Source organism: Ipomoea nil, unplaced genomic scaffold, assembly GCF_001879475.1.
Source record: "Ipomoea nil cultivar Tokyo-kokei standard unplaced genomic scaffold, Asagao_1.1 scaffold1026, whole genome shotgun sequence".
In the NCBI taxonomy this organism is placed as follows: domain Eukaryota; kingdom Viridiplantae; phylum Streptophyta; class Magnoliopsida; order Solanales; family Convolvulaceae; genus Ipomoea; species Ipomoea nil.
The window spans coordinates 2,485,027-2,501,973 of record NW_017617454.1 but is presented as its reverse complement, the minus strand read 5'-3'; the positions used below and the strand labels follow the sequence as shown (position 1 = coordinate 2,501,973).

Below are 16,947 nucleotides of genomic sequence, written 5' to 3'. Positions count from 1 at the left end.
TTGATAGTTTATGTACCTGTAGCTATCATATTATGTGTCAACAATTATCAAATTATTTATTTACATGTACAAAAACTGTTAACTATAAGTACAAAATGTGTTAACTGAATGTTCAAAATTATATTATGTCTAAGCAATTATCAAGTTATTTGTTTATATGTACGAAAAGTACGTGTTAACTATAGGTATAATGTGTAAACGGAAGGTACAAAATTTTGCATCAAAGTTCACAATGCAATATCAATCCTGGTCCATAGTATAATAATTGAAATTTTGATAAAAGATGCATGTAGCATGCATTTAAAATATAATCTTATATGTACTCTACTATATATTATACACATACCCTTATATATACGCATGAAAATTTGATTCTCTCTATATAAATTATTTTGCATGCATCTTATATATTATACACATACCCTTATATATACACTACTAGCTAGATAGCTAGCTTGAAGTAATCAAGTGGCGTATTGCCATAATGAAGTGCAGCAGCAAAGCTAAAAGGCATGCAAATCCACACATTAAGAAAAGCCCTAAGAAGCTCTTCACTTCAAACTGCTTCACTTGAAGCTTTGTGTTTTGCGACATGCAAGCCCTTCCCAGCAGCCACTTGTCATGGATCATTTGAAGCTCTCCATTCTCTGACAATTCCAGAATTGCAGTTGACATGTCAACTGCCAGAGGAGAGTCTTTGGGAAAGGCCTAATTTTTAATTTATTATTAACAAATCAAGATCGAGTAAGGTAGGTGCAGTGATCGAGTGAGTAAAAAGTTGAAAAACAAAAAGAAATGATAGATCGAGCTGAGCTGAGCTACTTACAAATCCCCATCCGTTTCTGGTGAACTCATCGCCAACGATACAGAATTCACAGTGGGTTGAGAGGAAGAGTTCCATATAAGCACGGTAGCCTACGACAGCCACAACACCGCCTTTTTTGGGACCATTTCTTAAAGCTTTAGCAAAATCTTGTATCCCGTTAAAAGGAACTAGCCTGGATTCATGAATGTGGAGTTCTTGAATCATATAATCGCGAGCAATTGAACCGCGGTGGTAGCCAATGGGGTCATTTGTTGTTAACAAACTTTCAATTCCTTTGATTGGGGAAGAAAGATGTTGAGCCATGAGGATTGAGGTAAGGTTGGCTGTGTAACTAGAGTTTATTATTAAAACCACAAATAGCCATACCATAAGGACAAGCCGTCCTAAGCTGCTCACAATTCTAAATGTGTTTTCTTCTGCATTATATATAAGAAAATAGACTCAACATAAAACTTACCAAAAGATATATCCAATCTAAAGTCTAAACAAACAAAAATCCACTTACTGTTGGCAGAGAAAAATGTCAAAAAACCAAACCTGCAGAAATGGAAAATTCACAAATTGAATAGTAAGATTTGTGTTCTGATTGTCTATTTCAGTACAAATTAAATATATATATTTCTTGGATACTCACCAAACAATAATTTCAATTTGCTTTCTACGAGGTCCACGAAAATCGTCATTCATTCTGTGCTCCAAAATCCAAATCGCTGCACCAATGAGAAGAAAAAACATTCCGGTGACACACCACATCGTAGGAGTAAATGGCCTAAGAAAAGCCCAATAAGCACTAGAGCCACTCTCTCGAAATGGTGCCACCACAACTAGGCCTGACTCCATATAAGGTTGTGTAAAATCAACCATTTCTATCCGACTAGTTGTGATTGTAATGATACCCACACCTGCATCATAAACCTGAATTCACACAACGCAACACATATATAGTTAAGTTTACAACAAATCAAAGCCCAATAATTACTTTGTTTCGCAAACTAACTCACCCCTTGAGTGATTTGGCGCAGGAGTTGTGTATTGTTAGATTCTCCAAAGGGGACAAATTTGTATGGTACAGCATATGGCAAATAGTTTAGTGCAGTTGTGAAGACCTCAATACAGTACCCTTGGAACATATCAGTACCTGGTATTTGTTCAACAAATTCATTAAGGCCGGCTTGGATAGAGACCCCTATGTTCAGTGGCCTCCCAGAGTTTGGAAAGACCCACCCTCGAGGTTTCTGTACTGTTTCTCCAGTCCAGACCACGGGATATAGTTTTTGAGAAGGTAAACGACTTGACGGATAAGAGTCGAGAGAGTCAGGATGCACTACTGATAACCCAGAGTCATTAGACCAGTAACCAACTCTCCTCATTCCACTTCCAATCACATTAATAACTTCAAACGCAGGGCGATAGAGTTCCCTATCCGAGGTAAATTTGAATAGTCCTGTCACCCCGGTTATATTGGTCTTCAAAATGCTGTCCACCAATAACTTCCCTCCATCAAAGACGTTCATAGAATAAAGATTAAAGTCCTCTCGAGGATCTATAGAAAATGAAATGTTTCCACCCTGTTTAAAGAATGCATCAAGAGCACGAGCAAGCAGCCACACAGTGTCATAAGCATATAAACCATAAGTGCACATCCCTAAAGTAGTATTACTATCATTAATTCTTTTGGCCAAATCGCTCCACCTAGAGACGAACTTCCTCTTTCCTTCTGAATCTGGAACATATGTGCGTAATGTAATAGTTCCTTGAATATTGTCCATTACGTCTGGAGAAAGGGGACCTATGGTGTCAAAGATAGTGGAGAGCCAATGCGTAGCAATCCACACATACCCACTTTCTGTCATTCCTAAACTCTTCGCCTGAGAAAATATATCCAGTCCCCTATAAGGATAAGTGTGAACAACAATGATTCGTGATTCAGTTAAAGCCAGCTGAGATAAGGTATCCCTCACTTCTTCCAATGTTGCTCGAGGTTTCAGAGGCGCTTTACAAGAGATCCGACATCGCCTCATAGCCAGTTGATCGGATAATGCAGCAATGCCACTCCTTCCATACTCATCGTCTACATATATAGCAATCACTGCTTTCCAGTTATAGTATTCGACAATTGATGCTATTGCAGCCATCTGAAACATATCATTTGGTGACGTCCTGACAAAGAATGGATACTGAAGGGAAGAGAGAGCAGGATCAGTGGCAGAGAAAGACAATAGAGGGACATGGATCTCATTCGCGATGTGGGAAATCGCATGAGCTATGACTGAAGATTGGGGCCCAATTATGGCCACGGTGTCGGTCCCCATGTAGTGTATAGCTGTTCATGAAAATTCGATCGATAAGATAAGCTAGCTAGCTAGCTACTCAACTTAATTCACAAATACATATATATATTTGCAGTGAATTTAGTTACCTTCAATTATCCCCAGCAATCCATTGGAGTTGTTATCAAGGAAGGTGATATTCAATTTGGTTCCTCCAAGAACAGCTGGATTAGAATTGATATCTTCTACTGCAGTTTCTATTACCAATTTTGTAATTTTACCGACGGGAGACCTCAACGTAAGAATACACCCAATGTTCACAACCCTAGGCCTTGCAGAAAGAATTGAGTTAACCCCTTGGCCTTGGGGCAAATACCCACAGTATAAAACTGCCAATATCAATGCCCAAAACACTTTCATATTGAATCAAACCCCAGATTCTACCCTGTTTCAATTCGCACAGAAAGTAAATATAACTCAAACTTCAAGAATAAGCTAGGAAATCAAACATCAATGGAATATCAAAATCATAGCATAGCCCAGATCAGAATATTATAAGTGTAGGAGTTATTCCAGTAATTCAAAGCTCAGAATAGGCAATTCAATTTCAATTCAAACAAACAGAAAAAAGTAATGAATTGGAAGTTTACAGAATCAACGAATAAGCATATCTATCTACACAGCACGGGGAGAGTTAAAAGTCTTATCATAATCCAATAAACACTACTTTTAATGTACTCCCTACTTCCCTAGCTTTTAAGCATAAATTACAATCAACAATAGTACCTTTCATACACTAAGCTAAATATTTCAAAAATATGAATTTTGAGTCAACGGAATCAAGCATATAAAATGGGACAAAAAAAGTGCATGCTTGAATATAATGATAGGAAGTGTATGCATGCATGCTTTATGCTTACCTGGAAAAGAAGAAGTTGATATTTGGTGTATGTTTGAGTGATAATATATATGATTGAAGAAGTTGCCCAGAATTTATAAACTTATCCAACAATGGAGGGCATCAACGTACCCTCATCTCATCACTTTTAGTCCTCTGCGTAAATTTGAAGCACAATTACGGAGCAGGACAAAGTACAACCGAAGACAAGGGACCTCTGCTGGAATTAACTCATCTCGAAAATAAATTTTAAAAAATTGAAGAGACGAAAATATCCTTACCTAAAATAGTGTTTCACCTAAAAGTCATCATATCGGAAGGACCAAAAACATCCAAAATATGATAATTTGAAGTATTAAATAAAAAAAACAATAATTTGAGATTAAATTCGAAATTGTCATCAAAGACAAGGGACCTCCGTTGCATTTAACTCTTTTACAATACATGTATTACAATTTTCTTCATAAATAACTATTAACCTCTAATATTACATTTTAATTTTAAAATATTATATTTTTTCTCAAAAGTATTACGTTTTCTCTAATAAGTAATAATAAATTAATTTATCATTTATTAATATTTTATTTTTCTTATAATTAATTGTTCAACTCCTAAATATTACATTTTGATTTTAAAGTATTATATTATTTTTCTTCAAAAGTATTATACTTTTCTTTATAAGTAACAATTAATTTATTCATCATAGAATTAATATTACATTTTTCAACATAAGTATTACATTTTCATATTGATCCGACCTGTTTCACAAGAGACTCACTCTTTTACTTCTTGTTAACTTAGTTGGGTGGACTATAATTTTGATTCAATTTTTTCTTTCTAATCAAATTTTTGAAAATATAACGAGAATTTTACCGTTTAAGATTATATTTATTATTACCTTTTTTTTTTTTTCTTTTTTCTTGTAGGGGAAAGAAGAAGATAGGAGAGAAAAGTGGTAGCTAAACAAGGACTAGATGCTGTTGTCTTTACAAAAGTGGAATGAGAGCTCAGGGAGAAGCAACTCTATATTAGGAGATCGATCGAGTCTAGTCGACTTGGCCTAAAAATATAAGAAATCCTTCTATCAAGAATATAACACAATAATTTATATTCGTATATATGTCACTTTATAAATCTAACAAGTGTTACCATATATAGAAAATATTTCTCTCTTTATTTAGAATAAAAAAATTTACATTTCGCTCTTAATAATCATCCAAACCTAAATCTTTAAAAAGAACAAATATATACTTTAAATTAAAAAGTGTCAATATTTTTTTTTGCTGCATATAAATTTTTAAAATCTCCGATTTTATTTGAATTTAAATTTACCTGAACTCATCTATTTTACAAAAATCAATCAAGTCTATTCACTCCCCTCCCTTCTAGACTTGAATGATCCCAACAACCTCTCGACCCTCGGGGCCAACATTTCATGATTTGAATCACATCCAAATACACATAAAATATTGAAACAGACACAATAATGGAATTTGAATTCAGTGGTAGAATTCAAAACCCATGAACCAAACACCCCCTCAGTATTTTTAATTTAACTGTTTATTAAGAAGCATATATATTGAGAAGTAAGTTGATGTAAATATTAAGAGATACAAACCTAATTCATGCAAAAGTATTAGACAATTAAGTATTTTGGTTGAATGCTAGAGTTGTTCACACACACATAACGTGCGCACATACATATACATACATACATATAATGTTACTTAAAGATAAGTAATAAATTGATATAGGTTTGATTTAGTTTGAAAAAGCGTATGAAACACGTTAAGAAATTTTACCGTCACATGAATAAAAAAAAATTAATATTGATAAGTAATTGTTTAAAATTCTAAATTAATTTGAGTCAGTGAAACAAAAACCTTTAACAACTAACCAATCTGATCTTCTTATGTGTTTGAAAATTTGATTCTCTCCACAATTGGTAAGCATAGTAAGAAATCTGTACTTCGTAGCAACCCTTTCACACCTTTTATCAAACTATTGTGAGGCACACGAGAATTCTTCTCAGCAATGGCGTTTGTAGTCCAACGGTTAGGATAATTGCCTTCCAAGCAATAGACCCGGGTTCAACTCCCGGCAGACGCAGGTGTTTTACTATCTTTTTTCATGCTTTGTGATACTCTGTATTGAATCATTTTATTATGCAAGCAAGAAATGCATTATGCTGTTATTATTGGGCCAAAGTCAGAGCTGAAATACCCATTCTTTACTTTTTGGATCTCACACCTCCAGAGGCATTGAGATCAGAAAGAATGCAAGCAACATTTACTGGACAAAACAACACAAAGAACACATTGTTAAAACTTAAAAGATGGAAATTTGTCCCACATCGTAAACCTATTAAGCCGGATACCCCAATATAAGTGCTGAAGAAGATAAATTGGTACGACCTTGCTTGAACTGAATCTATTTTATAGGCTCGTACTCTTGAGCATGATTAACAGCTCCAATCCTTTACTGGGAAACTATTTGGCTAGTTCTCTACAACTTAGTGTGCTAACAGTAAGGATGGAGATTAGTCTTATGGATATCGATTGGAGGGATACTTTTCTGGCTTCTCCGAGGAGGGATACTTTTCTGGCTTCTCTGATCTGCAGTGAATCTTTGTAATCTGCTTGCAAGTAATGAAGGGATACAAAAGAATTTTGTGTACATAAGGATGATATTTACTGAATTAGGTATCTTGTCATTAAAAATCAAAATAAAGAATAAACTTTATTTTTTTTTTCAATTTTATGACGTCATTACTGATGTATTTATTCGGATATCAGTAATTTTTTATTTTTATTTTTAGAATTCATGAACATCATTGAAAGTTGGTAATTACCAACAACATTTGGTACGTCGGAAAAGTATATCGATAATTTCTTGTTTGGTAATGATGAATTTATTTAATTTGAAATATTATTTCAATTTAAAATAAAAATAAAATAAATGATGCTAACCCTTCAAATATTTGGTTGAAGAATATTTATTATTATTAGATATAAGGTGATGATGTTATGGAGAAATATCTCCATTACATTGTGTATGTGGAAATGCAATTATACTTGTCTAAATATTTTAAATTTAGGTGAACTTTTAGAAATATAAAAAATCTACAAATTAGACTAATTGTATGAAATATGTTAGTTTAATTTAGAGATTCAATTGCATTATCGTGTGCTTCGATGACCTATTTAACCCTATTCCAAAATTTATGTATCTTTATATATATGTGATACGAGTTGAGTATTTCATAAGTATTACATTTTCGTTCATAAGAATTATAATTTCCCTCATAAGTAACATCTTCAACCCTTAAATATTACATTTTAATTTAAAACTATAAAATTTTTCATAAATATATCATATTTTCTTCATGAATAAAAATCAATTTATCTCTAATTATTAATTCATTTAAAAAAAATCGCACTTTTGGTCCCTCAATTGTTCTCCAATCTGCAATGTGGTCCCTCACTATCAATTTTATGAAATTGGGTCGCTCAAATTTTTAAAACGTAGTCAATGTGACCCTCCGGTCAAATTTCTCTCAAACTAGAGTTAATACCATGGACACTTTGGTAATTTCACAATAGCCTTAGTTACCTCCATTCTCCTCCCACGCCATTTACACCCAAATTCATTTCAATCCTAGCTTTACCCCCCATCTGCAATTAACATTTTTTACCTCCAAATCATTGATCCTACTGCTGCGAAGAAGACGACGAGGCACGGGCACGAGCATGACTAGTAGGAGAATTAATGGCTCCAATACAACTCCTACGTGTAAGTATTCGAAGCTCACCTATGCTTTATTTTTTTGTAGTTGAAAAGTTGATTTTTGTCTTGTTTGTATTACTTAAAGAGATTCCAACATGTGCAATGTGTTGGGTTCGGAGATTATTTCTTAGTGGAGACCAGTTCTACTTTAATAAATGTACATATCCGAACTCGAACCAGGGTTCTATATTTCTTTTCGCATGTGCAATGTGTTGGGTTCTGGGGTTATTGCTTAGTGGGGGCCAGTTGTAATTCTAGGTTACTTTGTTGTACCCACATGGGGACTATAGGTAGTGTACTGATTGTGTTTTTATTGTACTGTGAATAAACCTTTTTTTTCTTTCTACAAAAAACTGTTGTTAGTGTTTTATTTTGTTCAAAACCCCAACATATAATTGGCAATATTATTATGGCAAATTAAGATATGGTTTAGCTTGGTGTCTGTTTACTCTTATAGAAGACTGATTGATCAGTTTTATCAACAGACGCACTGCTCTAAAGATCTGTTAAAGGGAGATGTTTCCAAAATGCTGAACGCGGTATGTGATGACAGTTTTGGAAATAATATCAACGGATCAGCTTGGAAGGTGACCGAATCTGAAAGATTTTATTCTTCACAAAATACGTCCTACCATCTACAATCAAAGATATTTTTGGAGAGTGTTCTTACCAAGGAAGTATAAGTATCCTCATTCGATCAAGAATTAGGGTTACGTGTTTAAAAGACAAAAACACTCCATGCTATACAGGAACACACATCTTTGATTATCATGTCTCTTCTCAAGATATTAAGTTCTTGGTGATTATGATGAAGAACTTGAGAAGAATTAACGTTGCTTAATCGAAAGGATGCGAAGATCACTCAGTTGTGGGAACAACGTGGGACTGCGTCATTGAAGCGGACTGCATCAGAGTTAGCTCTCCAATTGAAGGGATTTCATTGGACTTCTGCATGCGTGGCTCTCCGACTTCAACAATTCACTAAACCTTTGTAGACTGGGTACGTACCTTGTGTGGGGCACTTGGGTGAGATTGTTGTTTCTCTACCTTTGTACATTGGATTATGAGTTAGTGGGTTGGATGCCTCAGTGATCGTCCCCCAGATGTAGATACACACTGTATCAAATTGGGTAAACATCGTATGTGTTGATTTATTTTCTGCATTAGTCTTTCACTCTAAACCAATCCGCTTTCTAACTGGATGGCTGACAAATCAAGTCTCTGAATCAGTCAGTCCAGTATATCAGTTGATAATTTCTTATAATAATCTTAATCTGAGGAAATGCAAAATTACAACTGTAAAATTGACATTTAATTTAAATTACTACTTTTTAGATATTGGTAAAGATTCATATGTGTTTTAATATAAAACTGCTTATTGGTGGTAATTTGGTATGGAAGCCAAAAGTTGAGTATATGGATGATTTTGTGGAGTATTTTGATCATTTCAACAGTGATGAGGAAGTTTACTGGATTTAAGGAGGATGGACAGATTGATTTGGAAAATCATAATGTTGAAAGTGAAGATGATCTTGAAGGGTAGCTTGAAGAGATACCAGTTGAAACACAAGTGCAATCATTTGTACTTGATGAAATGGTAATTGGATGTTCAACATTTAGCATTTTATGTTGGTTGTTTACTTATTATTTCTGAACTTACTGACCACTTCTTTGTATAGGGATCTCAGGAGGTAATGGGATCTCAACCATCACAACCACTTCATAACCAGGTTTCACAAGAGTCTACTTTTATTGCTTCACAAGTTTCTACTTCAAGTGTTGCTGAGAATATTCTGACAATTCAGTGATATAGAACTCTAAATGCACTTCAAAGATTGACCAGGAACAAAAAATGATGTATGTGACCATAAGGGAACAATGATGTATGTTTTTTTGTTTCAGCAAAACAATGAAGTTGATTGCTGTATTTTGTAGGTCAATTTGGCAGTTTGACAGCAAAATAATGAAGTTAATGCACTATATTTTGTAGTCTTGTCAGTGATTGCTGTATTTTGTAGTATTGTTAGTTGGCGATTTGGTAGGCAGTTTGGTAGGCATGATGTTGATTACAAGTGACCATGTATTTTAGCTCAATTGGTCATTTGTTCTTTTGGTAGTTTGCCAGTTAATGTAAGGAACAAATGCAGTTTATGAAGGCAGTTTATTTTGCTCATTTTGGCAGTTTGCCAGTAAATGTAAGGCACAAAGGTTTTGGCAGTTTTATTTATTTTGCTCATTTGCTCATTTGGCAATTTTGCTTATTTTGCTAAGTTGCTCATTTTGGTAGTTCATTTCTTCAATTTTTCCTAGCACATTTGGCAGTTTTTCCATATTCACTTATAGTTCACAAAGGCAGTGTAAGACAATTCCATTGCAGTACAATTAACCAAAGTGTAAGACAAATCCAGTACAATTAATCAAAGTGTAAGATAAATCCATTACAATTAACCAAAGTGTTTACAAACTACTCAAAACCAATACAAACTACCATTAAGTTACAAATAGTTCCTAGTTCAACTGGAAAAACTTTTCATTTGGATCAACACTTCTCATCTAATGCCTGAAACAAAGAAAACCAACAACAATTCCAATTCCAAATCCATACAAAAATTGAAATTTGGAATCCAAATTCTTCTTCTTAAGGTTGATATTTTTTTCATCAATAACAGCTTGAAGCCTTTGCATTTTACTCTCCTGCTTATCTAACCTCTTCAATAGACCTCGAATCACTTTGGACACACGCTCAGAGACATCGGAGTCTAACCATTGAAAATACATATAGTTCCCATTCCCCTAACATTCACAATCAATTAACAAAGTCAAATTAAGTATTCTAAAACCTAATAACAGCAAAGTAAAATCGTTTAACATGCTTACACACACTCCATAGCGTGGGCATGCTCTAAATCGCTTTCGAGGGTTGGCATAACTCCAGGACATCCTTACCGGAGCGACTTTTCCGCACCAACATCGCATTTCTGGAATCCATTCTACTGACCCGCCGGAGTTGTTTGAAGACATGATCGTGTAATTGGCTCGTCGTCCTCTTCGCAACAATATGATAAATGGGTACTGTAATGGCAGCTTAGGTTAAAAAATTGGGGGTGAAATGTTGGGGAAATAAGGCTATTGTGAAATTAGGTTCTGCATTTGGGCGTAAATGCTGTGAGAGGAGAATGAGGATAACTAAGGTTATTGCAAAATTACCAAAGTGTTCATGGTATTAACTCTAGTTTGAGAGAAATCTGACTGGAGGGTCACATTGACTATGTTTTAAAGATTTGAGGGATTCAATTCATAAAATTGACAGTGAGAGACCACATTGCAGATCGAGGAACAATTGAGAGACCAAAAGAATGATTTTTCCTTTTTTTTTTTTTATTTTTTTATTTTTTATTATAAGTGTTATATTTCTATATGAATCCGACCAGAAGTCCTATTGAAGCATTGTATGATCATTAGAACTTTTTGAAAAAAAAATATTTCACTTTTTTAATGGTTTTTTATTTTTATTTTGAAGTCACAACAAACCCAAAAATAGAGCACAAAAGTATTACAGAGTAATTTTTTTTTTCTTTTTCTTTTAAATGCTATATTTCTCTAAAGAAAATTAGTATCTAATTGTTAGTATTTATATACATGATAGTCTTAACATAAAGAATCATAAAATTGGAATGTAAATTAATTGCACATAAAGAATCATAAAATTGGAATGTAAATTAAAGCTTGCAATTAAGTAAAAGTTAAATTGGAATGTAAATTAAAGCTTGCAATTAAGTAAAAGTTATATAGAGTGTTTGTATAGTCAAGGTACTAAATTAACATTTTTAAAAGTCAAAGTGTTGCAATTAACACAACTCCAATAGTCAGTGGACCAAAATTGAAAATTTCTCTTAATCAAAATTATAAGATCACTAGACGATTTTCTTTAATATCTTAGGCATCAACTTTAAAGCCTAAAAACAATTATGCAACAATGTGATAAACAATTTCAAGTATACTCTCAGAAAAGTTGATTGAGACAGAGCCTCATTAAAAAACAACTCCTTAGACAGAGCAACGTTTCAAGGAAACTAGTAGCACATTGGCCACTTCCTGAGAAATTTTCGCCCGGTTCATGTTTTCTCACACTAAAGGCATAATTGACGGGTAATCTTTCCAAATCTTTAATAGTTCACATATGGAAAGACTTTTAATCTCAAGTGAACATTCTAGACGGTCTAGGGTGTTTGGACATAATGCACTACCGTATATAATTCCACACACAAAGTTCACCTTAACAAGGAATTATTATAATTCCTAACTTATGCAATTTCTAAAGACATAATTAAATCCACATATCTAGAAAATATAATGTTATGCTAGTGTACAGTACAGTTATGTATGAAATTCAATTAATAAGCTCATATCCAAATAAATTGTACACCATAATAACAATTTAAAATGAGCTAATAAATGTTAGAAATATACAAATCAATACATGTAACCTAACCTTGATAGTGGAAGCATATGATCGAGCATCTCCGGCCATAATTGTAATCTCGATCTGTTGCATTGCTTGAAGAACGGTAAGGAATTGAGTTTTGTCTACCACTAATCTCCTGTAGTAACTAGATGTTGTAGTTGTGAGGCTGCAACAGGAGCAATGAGAGGGCCATTCTTAAATAGCATACATGCCATCATTATAGGGCTAAGTAACGAAAACCGTTACTTTCGTTTCAAACCACAACATTATAACCATAAATGACCTATTAACTTGCACCATTAATAGTGACAAAATAGAAAATGTTACAAGATACACATACCAAAATGTTTCAAATTTTGATAAAAGATGCATGTATGTAGCATATATGCATTTAAAATCTTATATATACACTACTAGCTAGCTAGCTATTCAAGTAATTAAGTGGCGTATTGCCATAATGAAATGCAGCAGCAAGGCTACAAGGCATGCAACTCCGCACATTAAGAAAAGCCCTGAGAAGTTCTTCACTCCAAACTGATTTACTTTAAGCTCTGTGTTTTGCGACATGCAAGCACTTCTCAGCAGCCACATGTCTCGGATCCTTTGAAGCTCCCCAGTTTCTGACATTTTCAGAATTGCAGTTGACATGTCAACTGCCAGAAGAGAGTCTTTGGGAAAGGCCTAATTTTTTTAATTTATTATTAATTAACAAACAAAAAAGACTTAATCAGTACTGTACTGTACTATATATAGATATGATCAAATCATCAAGCTAGGATAGCAGATAAGTTACTTACAAATCCCCATCCGGTTCTGTTGATCTCTGGGCCTACAGTAACGAATTCACAGTGGGTTGAGAGGAAGAGTTCCATATAAATACTGTAACCTATCACGGCGGCAATGCCACCTTTTTTATTGGGACCATCTCTTAAAGCTTTAGCACAATCTTCCATCTTACAAGGAATGAGCTTGGATTCCTGAACGTGGAGTTTTTCAATCAGATAAGTACGAGCACTTGAACCAGTACCACGAACGAAACCAATGGGCTCATTTCTTGCTACCAAACTTTCAATTCCTTTGATTATGGAAGAAGGATGTTGAGCCACGACGATTGAGGAAAGGTTGGCAATGTAATTAGAGTTTATTATTAAAATCACAAGTAGCCATGTCATAAGGACAAGGCGTCCTAAGGTGGTCACAATTTTTTCTTCTGCACAATTACAAATTATATATAAGAAAATAGTCTCAACATAATATAATAAAGCTTACCAAAACCAAAAAAAAACAAAACTTACTGCTGGCAGAGAGAAATGTCAAAAAACCAAACCTGAAATGGAAAATTCACAAATGGATGTTAATGAGATCGAGCAAGTATAATTAATTTCTTCAATACTCACCAAATAATAGTTTCAATTTGCTTTCTAATAGGTCCGCGAAAATCATCATTCACTCTATGCTCCAAAATCCAAATTGCTGCCCCAAGAGTAAGAAAAAGTATTCCGGTGACACACCACATTGTAGGAGTAAATGGCCTAAGAAAAGCCCAAGTTCCAAAGCCCCTCTCTCTATATGGTGCCACCAAAACTAGGGTTGAATACATAATAGGTGGAGTAAAATCAACCAGTTTTATCCGGTTAGAGTGGATTCCAATGAGGCCCACGGCTGCATCATAAACCTGAATTGACACAGCACATAAAAATTTACTCCGTAGTTAAGTTTACAACAAATTAAAGCCAAATAATAATAAATTAAAAAAACCTTTAATTAATTTGTTTCCCAAACTCACCCCTTCAGTGACTTGGCGCACAAGTTCTGTATTGTTTTCTTCTCGAAAGGGGAAAAATTTGTATGGTACATAATATGGCAAATATTTTATTGCAGTTGTGAAGACCTCTATACAGTACCCTTGGAACATATCAGTACCTGGTACTTGTTTAACATATTCATTAAGGACAGCTTCGATAGAGACTCCTACTCTCAGTTGCCTCCCAAAGATTGGAAAGGCCGCCCCTCGAGGTGTCTGTATTGTTTCTCCTGTCCAGAACACAGGATATAGTTTTTGATTGGATGGTAAATGAGTGGGTGGATAAGAGTAGAGAGAGTCAGGACGCACTACTGATAATCCAGAGTAATTAGACCAGTAACCAATTTTCTTGGTTCCAGTTCCAATCACATTAATAACTTCAAATGCAGGGCGATAGAGTTCCCTGTCGGAGGTGTATTTGAATAGCCCTGTCACACCACTTATATTGGTCTTCAAAATGTTTTCAAGCAATAACTTCCCTCCATCAAACACATTCATAGAATAAAGATTTAAGCCCCCAGCTCTATGTATAGGATCTCTTGAAAATGAAATGTTTCCACCCTGTTTGAAGAATGCATCAAGAGCACGAGCAAGTAGCCACACAGTGTCATAAGCATATAAACCATAAGTGCACATCCCTAAAGTACTATTAGTATCAATTCTTTTGGCCAAATCGCTCCACCTAGAGACAAACTTCCTCTTTCCTTCTGAATCTGGAACATATGTGCGTAATGTAATAGTTCCTTGAATATTGTCCATTACGTCTGGAGAATGGGGACCTATGGTGTCAATGATAGTGGAGAGCCAATGCGTAGCAATCCACACATACCCACTTTCTGTCATTCCTAAACTCTTCGCCTCAGAAAATATATCCAGTCCGCTATAAGCATAAGTGTGAACAACAATAATTCGCGATTCAGTTAAAACCAGCTGGTATAAGGTATCCCTCACTTCTTCCAATGTTGCTTGAGGTTTCAGAGGTGCTTTATAAGAGATCTGACAACGCCGCATAGCAAGTTGATCTGCCAATGCATCAATGCCACTCCTTCCATAGTCATCATCTACATATATAGCAATCACTGCTTTCCAGTTATAGTATTCGACAATTGATGCTATTGCAGCCATCTGAAACATATCATTTGGTGAGGTCCTGACAAAGAATGGATACTGAAGCGAAGAGAGAGCAGGATCAGTGGCAGAGAAAGACAATAGAGGCACATGGATCTCATTTGCAATGTGGGCAATCGCATGAGCTATGACTGATGATTGGGGGCCAATTATGGCCACAATGTCGGTCTCCATGTAGTGTATAGCTGTTCACGAAAATTAGATAAGCAAGCTAGCTAGCTAGTCAACTTAATTCAAATACATATATATTTGCAGTGTATTTACCTTCAACTATCCCCTGCAATCCATTGGAGTTGTTGTCGAGGATGGTGATATTCAACTTGGTTCCTCCAAGAACAGTTGGATTAGAATTGATATCTTCTACTGCAGTTTCTATTACCGATTTTGTAATTTTACCAACGTCAGATCTCAACGTGAGAATACACCCAATGTTCACAACTCTAGGCCTTGCAGAAAGAGTTGAGTTATCCCCTTGGCCTTGGGACAAATACCCAAAGTAGAAAGCTGCGAACATCAATGCCCAAAACAGTTTCATAATGAATTGAGTGATCAAAACCCCAGATTCCACCCTGTTTCACACACAAAGTAAACATAAATCAAAGTTCAAGATAAGAATTAGTATGATACAAAGTAGTAAGGAAATTAAACATGAATGGAATACCAAAATCATACCATTGGCCAGCATACAAGTGTAGGCATTATTGTTCAAATAATTCAACAGCCAATTTCAACTCAAACAAACAGAAAAAGTAGTGAGGTTTACAGCTTCAACGAATAACCATATCTATCTTTTTATTTAGCCAAACATATGCCTAAAATAAGACCAAAGGAGTAATATTTTATTCATAGTTGAGATTAAAAAATAATAATAAAACTCCCAACAATTTGGGGAAAAAAGCATTCTATTGCATGCTATTCATTCATAGGTACAGAATGATAGAAAGTGTGTGGTTGCTTACCTGGAAAAGTCGAATAAAAAAGGAGCTTGCATTGCAGGTGGCATGGGCGGTAGAAGTTGATATTTGGTGTTTGATGAGTATGAGCTTGCCCAGAATATATAAACATATCCACATTTCTTTTAGTCTTCCGCGTAAATTTAAAGCACAGTGCAAATAGCGAGCAGGACATAGTACAAACACCACGATCCGATAATGGATATAAGAAGAGTAAAGTGGTAACCAAAAATGGATCAGATGCTGCTGTGAGTGCTGTCTGATCAAGAGTGGAATGAGAAATTGCTAGAACCAACTCTACATTTAGGGCATCTCTCATATGGCGAGAAAAGAGGGGACAAAGAATTAGGGAGACTGGAAATTTATTCACACTAAAATATGATGCGTGTAAATATGCAAGATTTCCTTTTCACTATACCAATATCTTGTAAGTAATTATTTATATTCGCGTATAGGTTACCTTGGTCTAACAAGTATTACCATATATAGAAAATGTATGGTAACCCTTTCAAAATGATAAAGCTAAGAAAAATTAAAATGGAATGAAAGATTTTACTCGACCCTAAATCATCTTTTGTCAATAGCATTAGTACGTGGTGACTTCTCGGTGCGGGGTAATCAGTTTGCAATGCAGTTGGAAAGTTCAGGATGTTGTCACTTGATCGTCTTTACTCTAACCACCATTATTTTAGTTCATGATTCTGTGAATCATGTACTATAGATGTAGAGCAAATAATAATAATAATAATAATAATAATAATAATAAAGAATTTTTTTTGTCATCCAAAAATACACTTTCTTAAAATAAAATTTCACA

The 16,947-nt window shown here is 34.7% G+C and overlaps 2 protein-coding genes and 1 non-coding gene across 4 annotated transcripts; 1 reads left to right on the top strand and 2 right to left on the bottom strand.

Moving 5' to 3' along the window:
• Positions 1–344: 344 nt before the first annotated feature.
• Positions 345–3,961, bottom strand: LOC109180399 (glutamate receptor 3.6-like). Its single transcript, XM_019329940.1, has 6 exons — positions 3,246–3,961; positions 1,828–3,149; positions 1,461–1,741; positions 1,332–1,363; positions 827–1,242; positions 345–708 (listed from the first exon to the last, which is right to left on the bottom strand). The coding sequence occupies exons 1-6, from the start codon at positions 3,514–3,516 to the stop codon at positions 451–453; spliced, it is 2,580 nt and encodes an 859-aa protein (XP_019185485.1). The 5' UTR covers positions 3,517–3,961; the 3' UTR covers positions 345–450.
• Positions 3,962–6,031: 2,070 nt separating this feature from the next.
• On the top strand, positions 6,032–6,103 carry TRNAG-UCC. The gene has a single exon. It is a non-coding gene; the product is annotated as a tRNA-Gly (tRNA).
• Positions 6,104–12,516: 6,413 nt separating this feature from the next.
• On the bottom strand, positions 12,517–16,452 carry LOC109180398 (glutamate receptor 3.3-like). Of its 2 annotated transcripts, none has more exons than XM_019329938.1 (7): positions 16,137–16,452; positions 15,442–15,746; positions 14,032–15,362; positions 13,643–13,920; positions 13,541–13,572; positions 13,043–13,455; positions 12,517–12,926 (listed from the first exon to the last, which is right to left on the bottom strand). In XM_019329938.1, the coding sequence occupies exons 1-7, from the start codon at positions 16,178–16,180 to the stop codon at positions 12,675–12,677; spliced, it is 2,655 nt and encodes an 884-aa protein (XP_019185483.1). In that variant the 5' UTR covers positions 16,181–16,452; the 3' UTR covers positions 12,517–12,674. The 2 variants fall into 2 exon arrangements, with proteins under 2 accessions (XP_019185483.1, XP_019185484.1); XM_019329939.1 differs by having other exon boundaries at positions 12,732–12,865.
• Positions 16,453–16,947: the final 495 nt, after the last annotated feature.